General features: G+C 41.1%; 1 protein-coding gene across 13 annotated transcripts; it reads left to right on the top strand.

The window, feature by feature from the left end:
• The first annotated feature begins 205 nt into the window (after window positions 1–205).
• Window positions 206–25,147, top strand: LOC121740496 (dynactin subunit 1). Of its 13 annotated transcripts, none has more exons than XM_042133198.1 (33): window positions 206–375; window positions 460–655; window positions 765–895; window positions 1,486–1,518; window positions 3,520–3,573; window positions 6,614–6,722; window positions 6,909–7,025; window positions 7,831–8,028; window positions 8,636–8,846; window positions 9,716–9,724; window positions 10,810–10,955; window positions 11,912–12,091; window positions 12,390–12,524; window positions 13,146–13,278; window positions 13,686–13,892; window positions 14,123–14,207; window positions 14,362–14,467; window positions 14,755–14,917; window positions 15,400–15,569; window positions 15,883–16,023; window positions 16,744–16,935; window positions 17,357–17,488; window positions 17,702–17,824; window positions 18,138–18,277; window positions 18,847–18,968; window positions 20,097–20,129; window positions 20,645–20,680; window positions 22,075–22,159; window positions 22,532–22,694; window positions 22,997–23,116; window positions 23,879–23,989; window positions 24,139–24,239; window positions 24,966–25,147. In XM_042133198.1, the coding sequence occupies exons 2-33, from the start codon at window positions 479–481 to the stop codon at window positions 25,048–25,050; spliced, it is 3,948 nt and encodes a 1,315-aa protein (XP_041989132.1). In that variant the 5' UTR covers window positions 206–375; window positions 460–478; the 3' UTR covers window positions 25,051–25,147. The 13 variants fall into 13 exon arrangements, with proteins under 13 accessions (XP_041989132.1, XP_041989134.1, XP_041989131.1 ...); XM_042133200.1 differs by having other exon boundaries at window positions 206–379; window positions 10,825–10,955; XM_042133197.1 differs by having other exon boundaries at window positions 206–379.

Below are 25,147 nucleotides of genomic sequence, written 5' to 3'. Positions count from 1 at the left end.
AGAAGATCGGCGTGAAATGGATTGTCCGGTGATATCATTTCCGTGACATTGACATGTTCTATAGATGTGTTCTTAATTATACCAGTGTATTAGCTCAGTAATGACTATCGTTTGTCGAGATTTGATTGGTCGCTTAGACGTCAGATTGCACTCATTAGCATACTATTACTAGTAAAGGAACGCCCCCTGGGCATAGATTTGTCAAATTTTGGCCAAATCAAAAACCAAAATAATTCTTCGATATTATTTCTCATATTCATAAGCTATTAATATAGCGAAAAACAAATTAAATATCTTTGATTGTTAGGTATAATGGATTACAATACATATTTATAACTCTTCCGTAATTGGTTATATGTCGCAGTAATAACTAGGGTAGGTAAGTAAAAAAATTAATTAGAGAAGTTGAAATACTTTCTGTCAAGAGATGAGATGAGAGATGTTTGTTATAAATTCTAGTAAAATTGAGTAATTGAAGATGTCGGACAAGGGCATATCTATTGGGCAAAGAGTGATCGTAACAGGCAAAGATGTTAAGGGCACCGTGGCTTACTTAGGCCATCCTACTTTTGCCACTGGAAAATGGATTGGTGTTATCCTGGATGAACCTAAGGGCAAAAACAATGGCACAGTTCGTGGTCACGCCTATTTTAGCGTAAGTAGTACATTCTATATATAATGCAAACACACTCTCTAACAGTAAAAATTGAATGATGAAACAATTCTTAAAATAATGTGTTTAAAGTGAGACTTGTAATTTTCAGTGCGATGACAACTACGGTGTGTTCGTGCGCCAGACGCAAATACAGCTTCTGGATAAGGATGACAACCCCAAAGAGATGACAACATCTTCGGAGGAGCCCAAGTCTTCAGCATCCAACAGGCGGCTCAGTAGGTAAGACACAACTCATTTTAATTATAGTGGGCTGTTGATTTTTAAGGTTCAGTTCACACCAAATTAGAAAAGTCTACCTAAGACAGGTTGACACAGTGTCACACAATTTGCAGTTTTAAAATTGTATTTATTTTATGCATTGCCAAATCACCTTGTAATGTCCCAGTTTTGTGTGAGCTGATCCTAATGAGGCTATTATATTTAAACATTTATCTTAAAAATTATTATTAATAATGGTAATAATAACTAATTAAACTAAACAGTAATTAAATTTTAACAGTTCCAAAAATAAAATTTGTACAATACGTTATAAGCATAAATGAATTTAAAAAGTAGTTTTTTTAATATATAATATAAGACTTATAATTTTCTAATTATAGTCTAGTTTGGTATTTAAGGTGTTGTCACTTGTATTGTGTTCATAATTAGAATTAAGATACCAATCTATTACATACTTTCATTATTAGTGCTAGTTATAGAACCATATCATTTAATATCACATCATTTTTGGTAAAATAACAAAACTAGCTGACATCATAGTAAACAAATCACTTAGTTCTTTCTAACCGATAGTGTTTTTTTCTTGCTAGTATAACTGTGGCCCAGAGATCTAGACCAACTACGTAAGTACTAGATTATTGTAGAGTGCACCATTATAAAAGCTTTACACAGATGCTTTATGAATAATTTACAGTATTTTATTTACTCTGTACCTGAATATGCTAATTAAGGGTGGGTTGCACCAACTTACTTTAACTATAACTTTAACCATAACAAAATGTCAAATGAACTGTCAAATCCCTAGTAAAAGTCCTTAATGGATGCCATATTTGACAATAATCTTAACCTTAACTATAACTACACTTCTGGTGTAACCCACCCTTAATCAATATTATATAGCCATTATGTTTTGATTCACTCTGAGTCAATCAGCAAGAAGTATTTATGTACAGCAAAAAAAAAAAACTATATTATTGGAAGATTATCTACCAGGATCGAGCTACTGGTCTAATTTTAAGTCTAAATGTAAACAAAAAAATATGAAATACAATATTGTACATTTTGTATGGTTTGGTATGCATTTTTCATGCTGAGCAAATGAGTGATATATCTGGGGGCTATTTAAGGTTTTCTTATTCTTTTATTTACATTTAGATTAAGCTGGATCTGACCAGAGCATACTAAGATTCCGCAAGCAAAATTTAAACTTTTTTACTTATAAAAATATTTACACAGAGTATAAATATAAAAGTATTTGGCTGGCACCATTAAAGAAATTAATACCTCGATCATGGCAATAGCAGACACAATAGATTTTCAATTGTTATGCGGCAGCCGGGTGCCGCTTGGAAATTGATGGGTTGCATATATATATATATATATACATATATGCAAGAATTGCTCGTTTAAAGATATAAGATATTATAAACACTACTAGCTGTTGTAACTTACAGTGTCCCAATGGAAGTTGAAACACACTAGGTCAAAAAGTAGCCCTTTTAATATTGTATGTTTGGGCTCAGTAGTCAGTTCAGAGAATTGAGAACTACCAAACTCACTCACTTTCTCCCCTTATCTTCACTCTCTCAAAAATTGTTATAATATTAGTATAATCAGAACTTATTACGGTCCTATTCTTAGCACATAACAATAATAACTAAACATGTTTATATAAACTGAGTACTGAGTATGTTGCAACTGTAACGTCCATACTTATTACTTTAATTTAACGCATTACTGCACGTACAACAGGCTAGAAAGTAATCATTTATAAACTGTTTTTGTTCATTGCTTTATAATGTCTTGTATTTGTTAAAGTAAGTACTAGTGTCCTTGTGTCAAAAGTTATTATTAGTTCTATGGTACTAATACAATTTTATAATGTACATTTAGCCGCGTAATCTTTTATTAATATAAAATAATTATGCAACTGATGCACTATGGTAAGTCCTTATGTATCTAGCGCCTTTAACTATGTAACCGACAAGGACAAAGCAATTGCTTGTGCATTGTTAAATATTTTGGTTTCAAAGGGGAGTTAATATCTAACTTTGTTGCAGAAATTATTGAATGCAATTTGACTAAGTGTACTGTTAAAAGCCAAAATTGACTGTAGTTGCAATTAACACCATGTATAACATAACTGAAAACTGACCAGTGACCATATTGCTGGAGTCTTAGTAAATGACATTCAGTGCCGTAAATAGCCTTTATTGCGACCTGTGCGAGCTTATATAACTGCACCCTTGTTTTTTAACTGACTTCCAAAAAGGAGAAGGTTATATTATGTTGTTGTTGGCTGTTGATATTTTTTTTTTTGGAAAACATCTCTGGGGCGCAGCGGGAAGTACTCATCGGAAGCAATTCGAAAAAATAAGAGTCTGCCTGGTCTGGCCATTCTGGCCATTCTTGCGCCCTGTGAAAGTAGCAGCGCTGAAAGACCAAAATTTTTTTTCACATTTGTATGGGAAAACTCGTGACGCTCAGGCCCTTGCCCATACAAAAGTGAAAAAAATTTAAGTAACATTAGTAATATAACTTATAAGTAAGCCCAACATGTTGCGGGTAGCAACTAAGTACTAATAATATAACTTTGTGTGTTTGTCTCTAACCTAACTCACAAGGGTCCGGCGTAAGACATCGCCTGCGCAGACGAAAGGAACCCTGTCCATGTCGAGGTAAACAAAACGAGCATTGTATATTTTTGCACTCTAGCATTAGTCATTACGCATATTCAAGCTATAGACTATAGTCTGGTCGCCGAATATACGCAGAAATTTCACTGATTCATTGACACCTGCATTGTATATTGTTGTACTCTAGCATTTTTCCTATTGCACCTATGGTCTGGTCCCGGAGTACGCAGAAAGAGTAATTCATCGGTACTCGTGACACCTGCACTGTATAATATTGTTGCACTCTCTAGCATTACACCTACTCATGTTATATACGTATAGTTCGGTCGCGCAACGCGAAGAAAGTTTACTGACTCGTCGAAACTCGTGACACCTGCACTGTATATTGTTGCACTCTAGCATTATACCTCTTGTACCTATAGTCCGGTCGCGGAGTGCGTAGAAAGTTCAGTGACTCATCGTAAGGGTCAAATCACACCGAAAATCGTAATGGTAGCGCAGCGGCGAGCATTTTCAGTGTCATATGATTTTAAACTTTATCTTCATTATTGTAATACATAGTATCCCTTGAGAATTCGCGGCCTCGGGCGGCCGCGAGACTTTCCAAGTTTCTCAAGTTATACTATGTATTACAACAATGAAAATAAAGTTTAAAATCATGACACTAAAATGCTCGCCGCTGCGCTGCCGTTTCGGTGTGAATTGACCCTTACTCGTGAACTGCGCACTGTATAATATTGGTGCACATTCTAAGCATCATGCCTGTTTATTTTGTAGCTATAGGCTGGTCGCGGAGTGTGTAGAAAGTCCCCTTAAACTTATAAACCTAGTAACTCGTTACACCTAATAACTCGCACTTGTGGAAACGAGATAGCGAATGCGAGTGAAAGAGACGAGCAGATGTAGGTGTATTGCGACTTCTTGCTCCGCGACCTACTTATGCTATACCACTGACCACAGCATTGAATTTAAAAGCCAGTCCTCCCTTACTCTGTCTATATTGCGAAGCTATTAGTACCATCGAGGAAATTGATTCCTAGGCAGTTGACAAACCAACGTCATTTGGTCGGATCATCTCAATTCAATGTTCATTGTGATCTGTCGGCTGGGTTTGACGTAAAGCGACCAAACTAGTACCTAACTACGTCGGTCCCCCATCTGCCTAGGAATCAACTTCTCTGATAGTACAATAGAAAATATGTTTGCTAGTAAGAGGAATAAAAGTCATTCTTTACTCTGTCTAAACTAGTACAAAAGCTTCGGAATAGAGAGAGTAACAAAAAGGACTGACTTTTATTCATCTTTTTTACAAAAATATTTGTTTCACTCTGACAATCCATGTCCATGCTGTCTTTATCTATCGAGTTAAATATTTTTTTTAATAAGTACCTAAGTAAAATGTATTAAACATGCATTTTATTATCGTATGAACTTTGTATTTTTTTATTATTATACATTTTATTATTGTATGTTCTGTTTATTGCGAGGTTATATTTTGTTAGAATTTTCTTAGGGCGAGACCGCACAATAAGCGACACAAGACGTGAAATGTCACGTAGTGCGATCTCACCCTTAAGCAATAATTTCTTAGCATCTAGGTGTACCTAGATAGGTACACTTATTATTTCTATATACTAATGTTATGGTATTTTGCTAGTTGTGTATATAGTATTATTTCGCCTGTCCATGTTTTTCTTTTGTATGTGTTGGTTTGGTACTTGGTCAATCTCTATTGACATAAGTTCCGTTTCATGCATATGACATTTTTCAAATGTTTTAGTAACAATAATTTTATACTCCTATTTCACAGGTAATATTTATAATTTTATATTAATAAGTTAGCATTTAGCAACTTCTCATTTTTATTCATTTACAATTATAGGAAACATTTGTTTTTGTAGATGGAATATAATTTATTGCATTTTGATTTTTTTTTGTTTTCTTGTAAAAAAACCCGTAGCAAGGAATATGAAAACTGTCACCCATATCATCTTAAAGCGCACAAACTATAGTAGTAGTTTTTCAAATTTTGTTCTAGTTGACATATAGTTTAAATTATCAATATTTTATTTGTTGCTTGGGATAATGTTTTAGAATTTACCATTATGCCGAAGTATATCTATTGTCCTATATTAATTAAAGGCATAGACATACAATATTAATTCAGATACTTAATACATAAGTAATTAAGCAGCATAAGTTTGCAAATTCTGCTCTGTTCTTTTTTATTATGTTTAAAATTTTGTGCTAATCTCTATTATATTGCATAACTATACTGTTTTACAGCTACAATTATATACAGCACCCATCTTACTATAGGTATTATGATAAAGCTAAGAGCCGTTAACGCGGTTGTATTTTGTGTAAAATATACAGTTACCATTATGCTTGTTTATATAGGCACCTGCAAAATGTGCTAAAATGCTTGAGGAGTCGTTGTCGTTTGCCTTAGCATATCCTTCTGAGTTCTGACTCAGTGCAAAAACAGTCTCAGGGAGTCCTGAGACTGTTTTTGCACCATAGGTTTTTAAACATGCCACACCGTGAGAAAACGAGTGACAGATCTTTTGTCTTACAAGCCTAAAGCTATGTTATGCTGCATCTCACTCTCTCGCGGTTTGCAGCTACGGCGCGCATAACGTTCCCGGTCCACCAACTGCAGGGGATGATGCGACAGTGCCTCACAGTCACAATGCCGAAGTGTTCTAATGCTTAATTGGAACAAGAATTCATTTGAAAGTGCTTGATTGTGCGCCGCATTGCTGTAGCTGAAAAATTCAATTTTAAGCGTAATGGCTCATAGTGCGCTTTACTGCTGCATTGGTCAACCGGGAGTATCGAATAATGCTGTCTGGTGCTGCAATTGGGAAACAGCAATTACACATACGGGGTGTATTTCGCAAAGGCGAGACCGCACTAAAGCGACGTTACGCTACAGCGACGCTACACTTCACGTTCTATAAAACGGTATATACGGCTTCGCTTATACGATTTCATAAAATATTTGGTCGTTACGTGTCGCGTCGCATCGCTGCCGCTTAGTGTCGCTTAGCGCTGTCTCACCTTAAATGCGTGCTGTCAGTTCCAGGACGTCGCTGGCTAGCAGCCGGCAGTCGCTGACGTCGTACGTGTCGCCGACTGCCGAGCGCGCCGCCTCACCAGACCTCGCCAAGCGCGCCTCCTTCGTTGAGGTATGTAATTTGGTAACGGTTGGCGCTGGTTTTTGACAGACAATGTATGGAAACGAAGATTTGAGTTGTAAATAGTTAAACTACTGCAGCTGTCATTATCGAAAAATATGTAAGCCATAGTTGATTACATCTAACTTATTGTAGAGTTTCTTATTGTCAACTATAATGATTTATTTCTATGCTTAGACCGGGTTCGTGGAGACGCTGACGCCGCAGTATACGCCGGGCCAGAGCCTGACGTCGCCGCAGCCCAGCGCCGCCGCCGTCGAGGACCGGCTGGCCAACATGCAAGCGCAGCAAGAGGTGAGACAGAGTTAAATAGTTGTTCCTCTCTTACGCCGGGCCACAGCTTGACGTCGCCGCTGCCCAGGACCGGCTGGCCAACATGTAAGCGCAGCAAGAGTTAAGACAGAGCTATATAGTTGTTCCTCTTTTACGCCGGGCTACAGCCTGACGTCGCCGCAGCCCAACGCCGCCGTCGTCGAGGACAGGCTGGCCAACATGCAAGCGTAGCAAGAGGTGAGACAGAGCTATATAGTTGTTCCTCTCTTACGCCGGGCCACAGCCTGACGTCGCCGCAGCCCGGCGCCGCTGCCGTCGAGGACAGGCTGGCCAACATGCAGGCGCAGCAGGAGGTGAGACAGAGCTATATAGTTGTCCCTCTCTTACGCCGGGCCAGAGCCTGACGTCGCCGCAGCCCAGCGCCGCCGCCGTCGAGGACAGGCTTGCCAACATGCAGGCGCAGCAGGAGGTGAGACAGAGCTATATAGTTGTCCCTTTCTCAACACTTGTTTTCTCTCATGTGCAGTCATCCACCAAGATAGGTGGATCCGTGGTGTCGTGGTTGTGTATCCCGTGAATCCTGTGGCCCTGCCTAAAGCGGAAAGTAGGAACACTCGTTGGGGTTTAGTTGGTGTGCCCGGGCGCGGCCTTTATCGCCCTGGGGAGTCTCACGTACCCCGGTGGCCATCCCCAGACCGCCGAGGATGAGTAATTGCATTTTCCCAACGATAAAAAAAGATAGGATTTCGTGGTGGATGGATCATAAAAGAATCAACTGATATTCTACGCAGAATATACAATTAATAATTCCAAAAACGTTTAACAGATCGCCCAACTGAAGGCGGACAACGAGGACCTGCGGGAGAAGCTGGAGACGCTGAAGATCCGGCGCGCCGAGGACCGCGACAAGATCCGCGAGCTGGAGCGCCTGCGCCTGCAGCTGGACCAGGCCAACGAGTTCAAGGCCAAGATCATGGAGTCCCAGGCGCAGCTGCAGAGAGACCTGGAGCGGGCTAAGAAGGAGGTGAGTGATTAGTGATTACCGACGTTATAGTGTGTCAAAAGTGTTGCTTAGCAAATAATGTACACCCTAGTCCAGGGGTGGCGAACGTTTTCGTAACAACATGACCTTCTCTAAAGAAATCTTTCTAAAGAAGTCATTAACGTGCCATTCAATTTTTTTTTTGATTCTGTGCGTATTTCAAAATTTGTCTAATTTGCTCATAATGCATTCCTTAATTGTTGGTAAAATAATTTCGATTAGTTTTGGTGACCAGTAACGTGCTCCGATGTCGCGTGCCATTGGTTCGCCATTCCTGCCCTGTCCTGCCTGTCAATGGGGGCATGCCTAAGTAGTATCGGATGAAGGGAGCAGAATAGGGCTGAAATGTTTAGGTATATTTTCGTTACGGTATTTCTCGATTCTCAATAGCTTAATACTGGTTATTTGTTGGGCTAATAACTACAACGGATAATAAATTGGGATAAAAAAAGAAGCGAGCATATTCTCTCAAAATGCCGGCAACGCACCTGCAGCTCTTCATATGCTGCGAGTGTCCATGGGTGACGGTAGTCCATCAGGTGACCCATTTGCTCGTTTGCCACCTTATTTTATAAAAAAATGTCTCCAGGTGCGGGAGGCTCAAGAGGCTTTGGAAGTCCACTCGGACGAGACCGCCGAGCTGGCCGAGGCGGCGGAGATGGCGGCGCTGGACAAGGAGATGGCGGAGGAGCGGGCGGAGGCGCTGCAGCTCGAGCTGGAGCAGTGCCGGGAGAAGCTGGAGGAGGCGACCCTGGACCTGCAGCTCATGCGCGCCGAGATGGAGGCCGGCGGGAACATACGTGAGTGTGATCCTATAAGTGGTGGAGGCACAGAGAGCATTCAAGTATGGCCACCCCCCCCCCCCCCCTCCAAACAAAGTAAGCCAAAAATGATACATAACATTTTTGTGTTACTTTATTTGGGCAGTATTTTTTTGTAGAAGAACGCGTTACGTAAAACGAAGCTCGAACATGAGTTGTAACATTTAATAGGTCCCTCTACTTGCCTTTTACGTAATATGTAATACTTAAAGGCTCTTACAGGCTCCTACGATGAGTCGAAATCAGATGACTGTGGTTTTGGTGATTAATTCGAGCTTGTCAAATGTACTGTTTAAGTAATGTTTTACTCAAAATCTATATTGTTTAAAGAAGTACAACTGTTTAAAACCATTAGAGACGTGATCGCATCACGCATTGAGTACGTAATTTACGATTTCTTTATTGTATAACTATATAATGTTTATCTAAAGCTCAAATCAATCTCCAAATAGATTATAGAACATGGGGTTGTATTGTGCTGGATACACTTGATCTTATAAATAATTTCCCACTTGCGTCAGTTAGGCGTAAATATGCTTTAGCGGGCCTTTAGACGAGCAATTTTATTGTGCAATATCACGTGTTGCGTAATATCATTGACCGTCTAGGGTTGATATTGACATCGCGCGCCTTCAATCTAATTGTAAAATATACTGTTCAATAAAATTGATGCGTGATATTGCACAATACATTTGATCGTCTAGGGACCGGCTTAGAATAATTAAAGGACAGCTTATATTATGTCAGTCATACAAAATATTTATATTAGAACACATATTTATGACCATAAGACAGCACCTTATATTGTTTTGGCATAATTCTCATTGCAATATTTTTCTTTTCAAAAGCATTCCAAGGTCTGGCTGGATTTTTTATTTTTATCGTAGACAGGTACACTAGGGCAGTAGATAATTATTATTTTCCGATCAAAATGATCCAATATTTTGCTGAATGGATTCTGTTATCAGAGTTTTCGAGCTATTTTATTATTTCTCTGTAGCTAGTATTCATATTCAGTAATATGATTATCAAACTTATTATTTTTTGCCCTTTTTACATTAACACTTTTTTTAGTAGTTACCATTTGGTACAATTAAAAAATCTCATTATGGTAGATGTCAAACAACACAATACAAAACATACTACCTCAGAATGATACAATAGTAATAAAATTATTTCACATTATAGAGAATATTTTAAAGAAATTTAAACATGTACGTACTATTTCTTTATTTATTGTAATTAACATTATTTTTTATAGTTCTCGTACATATTAATTTCACGCATACATTGTGTAAATTCATGTTATATTGGTCTGTCTGTTTGCTATCAATGGCATTTTTTTATTAAAAAGATGTCTTTAAAGTACAACTAGAAAGAGAGCTACATATAGTTATCTCGCGTTCTTTCGTAAGTGTTTCAAAACGAAGACAGATCAATGGTTTCTCTCTCATGTTACATTATAATAATAGTGTTTGAAATGTATGTGTGAAGTTGTGTGATTAAAGCATGCTGCGTGTATGTGTTTGTGTCGGCCCAACTGACTTATACTTACCACACTGACGACTGAAATATTGACTACATCCGACTATTACATTGAACATTGAATAAGCCTCTTAGTAGAAGCCAACAATTTGGGATTAACATATTGCGACAAGTATCAACACAATGCAAAATGGTCCAATCTTGGAACCAAATATTTCCAATAAGTAGGTACCTGCGAATTCGTATAATTGAGTACAGAACCCCAATTCTTTTTTATGTCAATATCTACAACTATAATAAGTTACTGTCACTAACTGACTGACTGATTTAACACTCTTTTTGAACGTTGAGTCCACAATGACTGGCCTAACATTTGACTGACTGACCGACTGAGTGACTCACGTACCGAGTGACTGACACACACGCGGGCCATGCATGTACCGGGGTGGTATCATAGAGCACCCGTACGCAGCGGGCGGCGAGGGCGCGACGGGCTACGAGGTCCGCCAGCTGCAGCAGCAGAACGTCCGCCTGCGGGACACGCTCGTCCGCCTGCGGGACCTCTCCGCCCACGACAAGCACGCCATGCAGAAGATGCAGAAGGTAATATACATACTAATATAAATGCGAAAGTATGTCAGTCTGTCTGTCACCTCTTCACCGCTAAACCGATTTTGCTGAAATTTGGTATCCCATTTTATACTGGGAAAATGCACGGTTCCCGCGCGATAAACGAATGTTGGCGTAGCGGAGTAGCGGGAATTATCTATAGTTATCTTATATACCTTTTTCCCGTAGTCGCGGCATCGTATGCAACAGCTCGACTGATTTTAATGAAATTTAGTGCAGATGTAAAGTAAAAGACAGGATTATTTTCATAACATCACATAGATTTCGGTGTTGACTTGTGGCTGGTTAGTGGATTGACAACAAGCGAGCTACGCAGGAGTTACTAAAAGTTCCGAAGTGTGGGTTAAGTATACAAGAACAGTCTACAGGGTGTAACAAAAATAAGTGATAATACTTTAGGGTGCGTACGTGTTCCTTGTAGAGAGTTCACTGTGAAAGTAGCAGCGCTGAAAGACAAAAAAATTTTTTCACTTTTGTATGGGCAAGTTATAAAGTAAAATATTATCACTTATTTTTGTTACACACTGTATATTACTCTACAACGACTTACCCACAACGGTTAACGCGATCGACGTGAAGCGTCTTTTTACATGCCAATTTTAAGGCCAAACTTTAAAAACTACACCTCACAGGAGTCTAACTGCCACACTGAAAACGAGTATTAATGATTACTTAACTTTAATTAAATGAAGATCTTCACATAAGTCCCACACATTATCTGTCAAACCCTACATTAATTCATCAAGCCCCATACGCTCACCGGTGAACGAGACACAATAGAATATCTATTGTGTCTCGTTTTCCCACGATCAACGGGTTAAATTACGGATAAGTGATTAATATTCGTCTCTGAGTGTGGCAGCAAGACCGTTTAGTGTTAGCTGTAAGTATGTATCTGTAACTTTAATTTATACTCAATTTATACGTAGGACCTGGAGCAGTACAAGTCTGAGATAGCTGAGCTGAGCCGCACCAAGGAGAAGCTGTCGTCGCGCGTGGAGGAGCTGGAGGCGCAGGTGGCGGACCTGCGCGAGCAGGTGGACGCCGCCCTCGGCGCCGAGGAGATGGTCGAACAGCTGGCCGAGAAAAAGATGGCGCTGGAGGACCAGGTGAGGAGCAGCAGGCTGAAAACAACGATCTGAAGTATATTCTTCAAAGAAATATGCACTATTTTTCTTTAAAAAAAACTATTTTTGTATAGAAACAGAAGTGAAAGCAAGAATTTTTCAGTTCACCATGCTTCGATATGATATTCCAGCAGATTCTTTCGATTCTTATGATAGCTCAGTCTAGCGCCCAGTTCGAAATAAGTATTTGTCTTGGGGACCCAATTAATGACTTTATAACTAATTAAACTTCCAGGATATTTAACAAAACAACCACTTATAATATTGTTGTGTGGTCCAGGTGGAGCAGCTGAAGCAGGACGTTCAGGAGCTGGAGGCGCTGCAGGAGGTGCACGAGCAGCTGGTGGAGTCCAATCGTGACCTGGAGATGGACCTGCGAGAGGAGCTGGAGATGGCGCACGCTGCTACACGGGAGGTCAGTACAACAGTTAAAATTATGATAATATATGCGTGACCTTAGAGGGGACCCCCCAAATCTACTATGGAAGTCTTCTATACAGTGTGTAACAAAAAAAAGTGATAATACTTTAGGGTGTGTACGTGTTCCTTGTAGAGAGTTCACTGTGAAAGTAGCAGCTCTGAAAGATGATTTTTTTTTTTCACTTTTGTATGGGCAAGGGCCCGAGCGTCACGAGTTTCCCCATACAAAAGTGAAAAAAAAATTTGGTCTTTCAGCGCTGCTACTTTCACAGTGAACTCTCTACAAGGAACATGTACACACCCTAAAGTATCATCACTTATTTTTGTTACATTCTGTATAAGTCTAAATTAAATTAATGAAATTGGTATCCCCCTCATTTTTGCCGAGCGATCTAAAAGTTGTGTGTGATCAGTTGTAAATTGTAGGTTGTCTGGAAGAAACTGCTGCAATTAGTTAGACTGTAATATGTATTGTGTTTTTCACTAAGTGTGCAAATAGTAAAAAAATCCTATTATTTTCTACGTCCGATTTGTTTGGATTTTATTCTGCTCAAGCTCATTAAACATTGAGTCTTTCTAGGTCATTGAAATGTTATAGTATTGTTTTGTCATGTAGGCTGTGCGCGAGCGCGAGGCGGCGCTGGAGACGATAATGGACCGCGACGCGACCATCGTCAAGTTCCGCGAGCTCGTGCAGAAGATGACCGAGCAGCACGCCGACCTGCGCGCACAGTTAGACTCCATACAAGGTAACAGCACTAGTTTGTATGGTTAGAACTTCCAAAAACATCAAACAAATCCTATTTACGAATATGCGACAGAAGAAAACTTAATTTACCCCCTTCTAACTTACTAAAAGTAAGTTGAAATGCAGGGTAGATATGCCTATTTCTTCGTTTGTATCGAGATGACGCCCGCAATTTTGTTGCCCCGAAATACCTTTTCTGTGCGGAAACCGTACATATTTTTGAATCAAAAACAATCCTAATAAATAATAGATTTCGTTTTAAATATCTCATATATATCATACTAAATTTATATATATAGCTGACAGACATTTCGCATTTAAAATATATTAGTACGAATTTTAAATTGGCTTTACATTCGGCCTTGAAATTGTCTTTCTTACAATACTAACATTGAATATGTCCTACAGCGGGCGGGGCACGCGCGGAGGAGGCGACGGTGACGTCAGCGGAGGGGCGGGGCTCGCCGGCCGCGGAGCTGGGCTCGCTGGTGGCGGCGTCGCGCGCGTCCACACGCAGCATCGACCTGCAGCTGCGGGCGCTGGAGCTGACGCAGGCGCGCGCGCGGGCCGACTACCTGGCCGCCTGCCTGCCTGACCACTTCATGGCATCCGGAGGTAACTGATGAAACTATAGATTTTTTTAAATAATTATTTTTCAATGTTTTTCAACATAATAACATAAACTCGACGTAATAAACGATACCAATATAATATACATACCAATTTAAATAAAAATATAAAACTTCTTACTTAACTCAGGTACATTTGATAACTTTTGTTAAAAATGGCGTGATTGAGATTTTTTTTTTAAGTTAAGAGGTGCTAATAAAGATTTTTACACTCAGGTGACCACGACGCGATAATGTTTATCCTGCTGCTGCAGAGACTCCACACGAAGTCCGAGATCATACTGGGCCAGATCAGAGAGAGGTGAGCTATTCTATGTACTTTGATTCCTTGGCAGTTGACGGACCTAAGTCATGTCAATTCAATGTTAGCTGTGATCGGTCGGATGGGTTTGACTTAACGACAGATTGGCTCTAATTTTTTTCTCTATAATAATAATACTGTGATACGTTCCCAGGTTCCCGGCGGTAAACGTGTGGGACCGCGAGGTGATCACCAAGACTCACACCGCCGTGCAGTACAGCTTCCGCTGCCAGCTCGAGTACCAGCTGCAGATGATACAGGTGACGACTACAGTCGTAGAATGCCTTGGCACTTTTCTACGTGTCTCTTGGGATGAATAGATTGCTCCCACGTTTTTTTTACGTTTGTGTTTTTGAAAAGACAAATGGCAATAGCCAGTTTTAAAGATGTACTCATTTCTACGTATGAACCGCGATCGTAATTCGATCAATCGATTGTTACGACATCAATATCAAAACTCACCAAAGGCAAACTACTAATATAGTTAAAAGAAAGGTTACATTTTTATTTCGTGTTGTAGCCTAAAGATTGATTTTCATTCACACAGTGCATGGTGTCGATGTGGAGCGGCGCGCTGGAAACGTGCTCGCCGGAGCGGCTGCTGCGCGCGGCGTCGGCGCTGCCAGACGCGCTGACGCAGGAGCGCGCGCTCGACGCCGCCGCGCACCTGCTCAAGGGCAACGAGCTCGACGAGAACTGCTCGCTGGAGGGTACGTACTGCCGCCTACTAGACGCCAGCTGTTGACTTGACTCTAAATCATGCTGAAACGAGACCAGACGAGGTGCGATATGATGCATTAAGGTGATCGCACATGCGTCACCACTGCACGCGCCGTACGCCCCGCATTTTAGAATTCGTTGTATGAAATGACGTCACGAAATGCGGCGCGTGCGGTGCGGACAAATGTGCGATCAGCTTTATAGCGATACGATACGGCTATTTGAATTTACATTTTCAGTGACATCGTAAAACCGCACGAAAGCCACACAACGCTGCAGCCGAGCGACGCGACCTGACGCGAACTGATGTTTTGCAAACTATTATATTGATGATTTGTCTATTATATTGATTATTTGAACGTGAAGTGTCGCTTCTGTGCGAATTATCAAAATAGGTTCATAAACAATTAAGTTATCCTCCTCCTTTTTTGAAGTCGCTTAAAAAAACTCTTATTGATGTTACATGCCACAGGTATCGAGCGTTGCTGGACGTATCTTGCGGCGATGTGGGCGGCGCTGGGCATGAGCGGTGTGGAGGGGGCGGCGTGCTCGCGCGACGTCGTGCTGCACGCGTGCGGCGCGCTCGACGCCCTGGCGCGCGCGCTATACGCCGACAGCAACGCGCTGCATCATGTGCTGCAGGTATACAGCTGTTGGGGGGAAAAAATAGTAACACATGCGTTTCTATGAAAGTATCAAACGAGAAAAAACATTGTATAGCGCACTATACAATGTTTTTTCTCGTTTGATACATTGTACAAAATTTATACTATAAATGATTTACTCAGATGATTTATTTGCTCTGAGATGGGTCAAAGTTAACACTGGTTAAAAGGTAAAAAGTTAATACCACATTTTTACCGACTTCCAAATAGGAGGAGGTTATATGTTTGGCTGTGGATATTTCTTTTTCTTTCATAAAACATTAATAACAAAATATTCCGCGTCTCCGCAGTCATCAGACCACCAGCTGGAGCTGGGTCAGCTGCACGCGGCGATCCAAGAGAGCTGCGCGGCGCTGCAGCAGCAGCTCAAGAACGTGCGCCGCCGTCTGCCGCCCGGCGTCCGCCTGCACGACCTCAATATTGACCAGCAGGTACCGTTTAGCGTGGCTTAGGTCCTGTTTCGCCACTTCCTGATAATCTGAATCTTATCTGACAGATGGAGTAGAGTATTCTGTCTGATAAGTTGTGGATAGCCTATCCGGCACTTATCAGGAAGTGGTGAAACAGGCCCTTAGTGCGCATTAAGCGCGTATTTCTTTACTGCGCACTTTTTGTATGGCGTTGACATGGACACGATCGAAGGTGTACAAAATGCAATAGCTACAATATTATGTTATGCTTACGATAAACCAACGAGTCCAACGACAAACGCGTGTAGCGTTCTGACTTCTGATTGGTCAAAACTCTAAAATTAGTCGTATGGTGTTTGTTTCATGTAAGAATACTATTTTATTCCAAAAGGTCTGAGTGAGTCAAAATGCATTGGCTAGTTTCGACATCTAGTATCAAAATGTATGGGATTTGACATCTAACCTCGCTGCCGAAACTAGCAAATTCATTTTCACTAAGCACTGACTGAATGAAAGTCTTATTTATGTTTACTTAAGACTTAAATCCTTAAGTAGTATATAAGGTCAAATACCGTACTACATCCAATTAAATTATGAAAGTACTAAATATGTAAAAAATTGGACACCCAGACACTTATTATTAATTATAATGATTTTTATAATAGATTTTTAATTAAAACGTTATCACACATTTTTACTACAGACAATTTATAAGTAATTATTATCATTCATTATCATCAGCTGGTGGAGCGCCTCCGCGGTTCAAGCGCGAGCGCGCTGTGGAAGTGCGCGCGGGCTGTGAGCCTGGCGGCGCGCGCGGGGCTGGCGCTGGCAGCGACGGCAGGCCCGCGCGGGGACGCCGCCCCCCTCCCGCACTCCGCCCTCGCCGCGCTCTGGCCGGCCGCCATCGACCGCGCCTACCACCAGGTTGAGGTACGCATTAAATGATGCGTACACCATTTTAATACGCACACTTACGATTAATATGAAAGTCAGGTAATTAAAGGTCGATACAAGCTGTTTACGAAACTAAACGCTTGTAGGCATCCAGTTTAGAGAACGATCGATTCCCGCGTCCTACTTTACAACGTAATTTCACGTTTCTTAGAGTAGGAAGCTATACAATGGTCCTCCATTGTATAGCTTATGAACTCTTTAAAGACAAGGATCTCTCTTAAAACTCTTTAAAGACAAGGATGTCTGTTTCATTGGAAATGATGCTTTATAGACAAGAATGAAACATTGCGTAATCGCTTACCATTGTGTAAAGTGACCCTTTTGTGCCCAAAATCATAATATCAACGAAAATAAAATCCTTTTGGCCTAGTCGAGTAATTTATACCGTCATCCCCAGGAGGAGCAGGGTCCGGTGAAGACGATCCGCGCTGCGCTGGCGCTGGTGACGGCGGACGTGGCGCAGCTCGCCACCTTCGCCCAGGACAAGGAGTACGACGCCATGGCGCTCACCAATGTCCCCGTTGAGAAGGTACCACTAATTTTAGGGTCACACGTGCTGTACCCGACCACTACAAACGCTGCCACGAGAAGCTAGAAGCAGCTTTAAATGTATCAAAAGCGCCCAACGACGATGGTCGTTATCGCTAGATCAGTGATCAAACGGGTTATTATTACTAGATCGCGATCATCGTATTCGAATATTATAAATATTCGCATAATATAACGACTGATAACGTTTCAGCCGACCCCACCCATAGTTGTGCGAGCGCAGCACGTGAAGAAGCAGCTGGAGGAGACAAAGACGCTCACCATCCGCCTCGAGAATAAGGAGGCTGACATCAAGGAGCTCAGGAAGGCCTTAAAGGTAACATATTATTATAGGAAAACTATAGAAATTTTGCAATTTAATGAGATGTTGTTAAGGAACAAAAATCGAGTTAGGCAGCTCAGCAACTTAGCTATCTGTTTAAGCTGGCTTCAACAGGTTAAATATGTCTTTGCCCGGCGGCACATTATCCGAATTTCTGATCACACAAATTCGGACGCCCGGCCTGATCATACATTTTGACACTTCAGAATTCTGATAGTATGCAAGGTCGGTCTATCTGAATGTCAATAGACCTCTAGAGGTCTATTGACATTCAGATCAGAATATAGTTGTGGTTGTGTTTGTCCAGGCGAAGCAGGAGGAGGTGTCGGAGATGCAGATCCGGCGGGAGTTGGGCGAGCGCAAGCTGTCGGCGGCCGCGCGCGACGCCGAGCTGCGCGCCGAGCAGCTGCAGCGCCGCCTCGACGACGCGCACAACCAGCTCAAGAGGTTTGTGGATACTCTGTTAAGGGTGGGATGGAAAATTATGGCGCGATGAGCTGGAGGCATACCAGCCAAGCTGGTCAACGGTGCAGGAGCGAGCACAATAGAAGACCTTGGGGGAGGCCTTTGCCCAGCAGTGGGACAACATAGGCTAGAAAAAAAAGGGTACTGTTATCTGATGTTAATCGTCAATTGGTGGAGAAGAAACGAAGGAAGGATGTTGCGCTCTGATTGGCTAATACTGTTGTTGCTGTGCAGCCATTGGTGTGAACTATTTATTTATCGCGATATATAAGTAGCCGCAGCGTCGACGCAACGTAGATTTACAATACATCGGAGCAATATGACCTCGCTCTAAATACAGTCACTGCGCGGGTGACCTGTCGCCGTATTCACTAGACAGTTTGTCCAGGAGTACTAATAGCAAACCGGGCAAATAGTGCTTGCCCTGCTCGCCGTTGGCACTTTAGTGTAGTTTGTCAGTCGACTTTTGTCTACTGTCAGAGCCATTAAAACATAAGCTCGCGCATTGCAATTAAGCACATATTTATAACGTTATCCTAAAATATCGACAGGAAAGAGAAGGAGTTCGAGGAGACGATGGACCACCTGCAGCAGGACATCGACTCGCTGGAGAGCGAGCGCGGCGCGCTGCGGGACAAACTCAAGCTGTACGCCAAGCGCGGCGCTCACCACGGTACGTACATGATTCTCGTACTTCGAAACTCGATGCGTCAGATTCTAGGTACGAGCGTTGGGATAGTCCGTTAGTTAGACTATATTCTTTGATGTAGAGACGAAAGCTAGAGGGAAGCCTGGCCTACAAAATATATAAGTGGTGAGTGAAGCTGGTAGATTATAATATAATATATATATCCATATCAAGGATGGAGTTCGTATCCATATTATGGACAGATAGCTGATAGCTGATAGATAGAGCTCCACAACACAGCAAGACATCGACAGTATACAAAGGATTCTACACATGTCATAACATTCAGTGATGATGGATGTAAGTGTGTGTGCTCGAGATTTATTTTAGAAGTCTGGTAATGCAGCTAGTCTAGAAATGATGAATGTTGTGTACTAAATTTTGTCAATACCTTAGGGTGTGTACGTGTTCCTTGTAAAGAGTTCACCGTGAAAGTAGCAGCGCTGAAAGACCAAATTTTTTTTCACTTTTGTATGGGCAAGCGCCCAGCGTCACGAGTTTCCCCATACAAAAGTGAAAATTTTTTTTGGTCTTTCAGCCCTGCTCTTTCACAGTGAACTCTCTACAAGGTACACTTATGCTAAATACTCACATACGGTTTAGCTCGATAGTTTTACTCGAAATCGAGCAAAAACCAGCGTGTGGACCGCAAAACTCACAGCTCGATCGCATCGAGCCAGTTTGAGGGCTCGAATCGAGCTGGCTTGACTTTTTGACACAGTTACACTTCCTTAGTTTTTATTAGTCGTAGCTAATTTCCTTCGAAATGGAGTAAAACTATCGAGCAATACTGAATGTGTGGACGAAAGCCCGAGCCGTGGTTTTTACTTTACGTGCTCTCGCGAAAGTATTATCAATTAGTTTTGTTACACCTTGTATTATGTCATGAATTTGGATCATCATTTTCTCTTTTACTTGTGAGCACTTGGGCAGATTAATATCTCTAAATTAGTGCCCAGCACGAGTGAATAAGAAAATAGGATTACGAAGCGTGCTCTGTTACCAGACTATATAATAAGTGGGCTAGTGTATATCATTATACTGTGTACTTGTATTATCTATATTCTATATCGTGTATATTATCCACAATCTAACGTGCCCGTGTGTACGCAGCGGTGACGCCGCCGGCCGCGCGGGACTTCTCACGTAAGCGCCAAGATGTCTGCATGTATCTGAACACTATTAAACTTATTAACGACCCAGTTGAACTGATTTCGTTCGATATTACTTAAACAGATTCGAAATTGCTACAAATACTATAACAGTGAACTGTGTACAAATTCAGAAATTGTGGAGAAAAAAGCTAACCATATTTAAAGAAAAAAATGTAAATTGTATAATACATTTTCGTAGATTTAAGCTGTGAGAATAATAGGAAATCACTGTTGCTTATATTCCTCGAAATTCAGAAAATAAGGTATACTTTGAACTTGTAGAGTCATTCGCTCGTGTATATGATAACGTGTACGTACACGTAAGCTACGTGCAAAATGACAAGTCACGTGTTTTATAACTATCTCACCTTTCAGTTAGAGGTTGTTTCTACCTTCTAATGTTGCCCTCTCCAAAAGTACTATTCTAAACTGACAAAAATAAAACAATCTCGAACGAAATTTGTCGGCTGGCCCTCCGCTTGATATTAAACCGACGACGCTTTCTAGCGGTGGTGACGACGCCAGCGCCCGCGCCGCTGCCGCGTAAGGATGGATGTTATATAATCAGCATGTCGATGTTTTTATTTGCGATGTTACATATCTACAAGGCAGCTTTGGTCCTATGAAACGCCGCCATATTGTAAAATGTCAATTGACACAGCCGTTTCTCTCATCTTGTCAATGTAATTAAAGTGTCATTTTACTTTTTTATCCTCTTGAAAATGTCATCCATCGGCCAAAGCATCCTCGTAGATTCAGCTTTTTAATAACAGTCTGTGAAATGAAAAATGACGTCCGTAAATATGTTTGTAGGTAAGTATTTTCGGGTTCAATCCACAGACTGAGATTGTAATCAGTGTATTTAATAATTTTTCTAATGCCCTTTTCATCTAGCTTAGGGTCTCCAACTCTCCACACACACAGGCTTCTTATTTCGCCTTGTTTCTCTACTTCAAAAGGCGAACTTCAATTTTACGTATAGTTTCATTTGCAAAAAATTCTATAAATGTGTTAAAATTACCTATAACATGAACCTCTCTATATAATATATATATTCCTAGATTGTTAAGTTGCCAACATTTTGTTATGAATGAACCTCAGTATATAAAAATGTGTCCAAGTTTTTATCTGCATGAAGAAATTTAATGTGTAACTTTTAAATGTTTATTTAGTATTCATACCAATATTTGTAAAGTCTTAGATAGAAGTTTGTACTATAAATGTAAATTCAAGCATTATAAATACCTACGTAAAGTACTTTCAAATAAGTTTATCCTTTTTTCTTAATTTTAAACAGCTTGATCACGCCTCACTTGTGTCTAAAATACAAAATAACTCTATAAACTAAATAAAAAAATAGCTAAAACTAATAAAACATAATTTTTAAAACTTTTAAAATCCAGCTTTTTCAGTCATGTTCTAGCTTGCTTTTAATGTTCTTGTCAATTACATTGGTCAATGTATATTCGTGCAAAACCATTTCCTCTAAAACATATCGCTTGCGACTCTGTAAGATTTTCTTTCTTTATTTCAAATTAGATATTATCCGCTAGGACAACGTAAAAAAGGTGTCTTTCCCCGGGACTCTTAAGTAATATCCAGTGCTGAATTAATATTTTTTATGAGAGTAGACAACTTTATTTCCGCTGCCCCATTGTTCGTAATCTATGGACGGTGCCGCCCCTAGGCCGCGGCCTATACGACCTATTTATAAACCCGGGGCTGGTAATATTTCTACTCCAGATTTCATCAAAAGCAGACAGATAGATAGACCCACTTTCGCATTTAAATAAGTACTATTAATATATTCTTTTCAATAGTAATTCGATGACTATTATTTCTACATGTTATTACGGAGTCGCTAGCGAACACTCGTCACTGCTTTGACTTCAAACTTATCGTGTAAAACGTTAAGAGAATCTCGTGGACTGTTACAGAGGAGCAGCCGGTGAAGGTGACAGCCGGCGTCGCGGCCGGCGAGGTCAACGAGGCCATGCAGCACCAACTCAAGGTGCTCAGCTGGTGAGTTGGAGTCACAGCTCTATTATATACTATGTGGTATAAGAGTGCCTTTTGAGCAGTGAATAAATAATAAGACTGTCGATGTAACTTGTACTTAACAAAATGAGAAGTAGTAGTAGCAGCGGTACCCACAATTCGCCTAACAACCCTGCATCGCGTTATCGAAGTTTAGGAGAACGGTAAGATATATACGTATATATATAGAACGTCTGAAATGACGTCGGTGGGCTTCGGCCCTTTGCGGCCGCCACGCACATCGTTAAATAGCTAGTCGCCTATCCTGTTATTCTGAGAAGATGATTGTGGTCTTACAATGATAAAAGCAACAGCAATCTGCTTACAACATAAAATTATTTATCATTATGTTTGCAGGCGTGTGGAGCGCGAGCGTGCGGCGCGTCTAGAGGCGCAGGCGCGGGAGTCGCGTGCGGCGCTGCGGCGACTCCGCCCCCTGGCCGCGCCCGCCGCCCCCGCCGCGCGGGCCCGTCGCGCCGCCGCCGCACAGCTAGAGAAGGACCTCGCTAAACTGCAAACGGTAATATTGAATAACTATAAAATTAAAAATTATACAAAAAAAGTTAGCGCAACGCATTTATACTAACGTCACTTTATTTAACACATGTTAACGCAAAGTATTAAAGTATTTTGTATGCTCAGTACATTCATCTCTCATGCCGTAAGATCATCAATTTCAGTCACATTATACAGCTTATAAGCGTCGCGCTCGCCACGCGCACGCAGCGCTCTTTCGCTCACACGCCCGAGGAACACGCACGCCTAATGTGGGGGACGCCTTAATCATGTGTTTTCATTTATATACTAATATTTCTCTGTCAGGAGTGGACGCTGTTCGTGGCGCGGTCCGGCCTGGTGAAGTTCCCCGCGGAGCCGGGCAAGTACGCGCGCGCGCTACAGCAGCACCGCGACCGACAGCGCGAGATGCGACGACAGCTGGAGGTGAGCCTGATGATGATGATAGGGTTATAATATGCATGTCCTAGCCTAGCTTGACAGAGGCGAGGGCAAATAGGGTGATGATTTATTGACTTAAATATTGTCAGCTGTGAGTTATGAGGTCATATATTATTAACTAGTTGTCTTTAGTGTTGCGAATTGGAAAATAATACTAATGAAATCTTCGGTGTTTTTATTTTGTGGACTTCAAATAGCTATAAGCTGCGTAAATATTTTAAGAGTCCGTATACGAAATTTTGCCGATTTCGCTTATTTTACAGACGTGATTTAACAGTTAAAATACAGTATTTCTATAAGTTTTAATGCACAACATGTAAGATCATTTCAATTATAATCTAATGTTGCAGCTAGATTTTTTTTAAGTATCTTTAAATAATACAACTCAAACCCGCGACAGTTTTGTGATTTTTGCTGTAAAAAGTTTAGAATATCACCTGTTTATGGATTGTATTGACGTCTTAACGGTATGAAAAAAATACAATGTACTGTTGAGAAAGTCGTCTATACAATGTTGGAATTACTTTTTACCACTTTCATATAAAAACCCTTTAAAAACCAGAAAACCTATAACTGCCCGCTAACTTGGCGATCGTCCTTTTTCACCCGGCATATGAAAGACGGGCGTGAGTGTGAAGAGAGCAGTAGAAAAGAGAGTACGGGCTCTTAATTAGTGAGTGAGAAACCTTATTTCTGTGCAATGGCAATTTTAAAAATAGTTGACAATGTAACTCGCAATCGTTTCAGGAGCGTCTGGTGGCGCTGCAGGGCGAGGTGCGGGCGCTGGTGGCGTTGCACCGGCCGTGGCGCTGCGTCGAGGCCGACCTCGCCGACTTCCCCGCGCCGGAGCTCACCAAGGTACAAAACTATCTCCTTATTTGCCAATATAAGGTTTTGTTGAAAAGGTCCGCCCATACCTTTGCTTTCTTTTCAGTTACATAAAACTTAGAGCAGACTGTAAGACTTAAGATAGTGAAAATAACTTTACCTATCAAATGACATTGCAGGCTCTTAACCCGCCGACGGTGGACATCGGCACGCTGAGGTACCCGGCGAGCGGCGCCGCGCTCGCACACACCGTCTACGTCACGCCCACACAGCTCGCCAGGTTAGAATTTAGTGTACAGGGTTAAATTAACCGGGCCAGGAGTTGAACGAAACTAAAACTCAATTCAGCAACTGGGCAAGCTCTTTAGGTTAACCCATGTTATAGAACCGCCGTGCCCAAACGAGGACACTTTTAAAATGACTTAATTTTTTTGTCATTCAAGTTTATACTTATTTTTATTCTAATTGTCAGTTTACTAAAAGTGTAGTTTCATATTCTTAGAAGGTACAGATAATATAAATATAGTTCACATCAGTGTTTTATAGTGATTTTTCTGAAGCTGTTTCTAACATCCGAAATGATGCCAAGTTATTATTTTTTTATTTCTAAGTTTTTCTTTTAGGCATAATATATATTTTTTTATTTGAAAGAGCTCATTAGTCATTACACTATAACCTATAAAAATATACATATTAGTGTGAAAAGCTTAACTCTTTATAAGATTAGGAGTAGTTTTATACAAGTGTCCCTATTTGGGGCCAATGGGCACATTGCAATTTGCATGTAAATTATTCCAATTTTTGTCCACCGATCAATATCGTTTTATCAATGAACTGAATGGTAATCTGCTATGATTTCAGGAAATTGCCATGATTGATGATGACAGTGGAAAGATATATTTAGTCGTATTTCCTTCGCAACCATGTGTCTCTTTACCAGTTTTTCATTTGTCGTGTCGCATATTGTGGAAGGCGTTATTTTGTTTTACCTTATACAACGTTTCAGACTGCGCGAGATCGTGTCGGAGCTGCAGTCGGACGAGGTGGAGTTGGACCTCAAGCCGCTCGACCACACCGTCTGCGCTGCCTGAGCGACCAAGGTCACGTGTAAACCCGGCGCGCCCGTACACTTGTATATGACGAGTAGAAACCACTTAATAACCACATTATATTACACGCTTTATAAGA

Source organism: Aricia agestis, chromosome 3 (genome assembly GCF_905147365.1).
Source record: "Aricia agestis chromosome 3, ilAriAges1.1, whole genome shotgun sequence".
Classification (NCBI taxonomy): domain Eukaryota; kingdom Metazoa; phylum Arthropoda; class Insecta; order Lepidoptera; family Lycaenidae; genus Aricia; species Aricia agestis.
The sequence above is the reverse complement of the archived record's forward strand: the minus strand, read 5'-3'. Positions and strand labels throughout refer to the sequence as shown.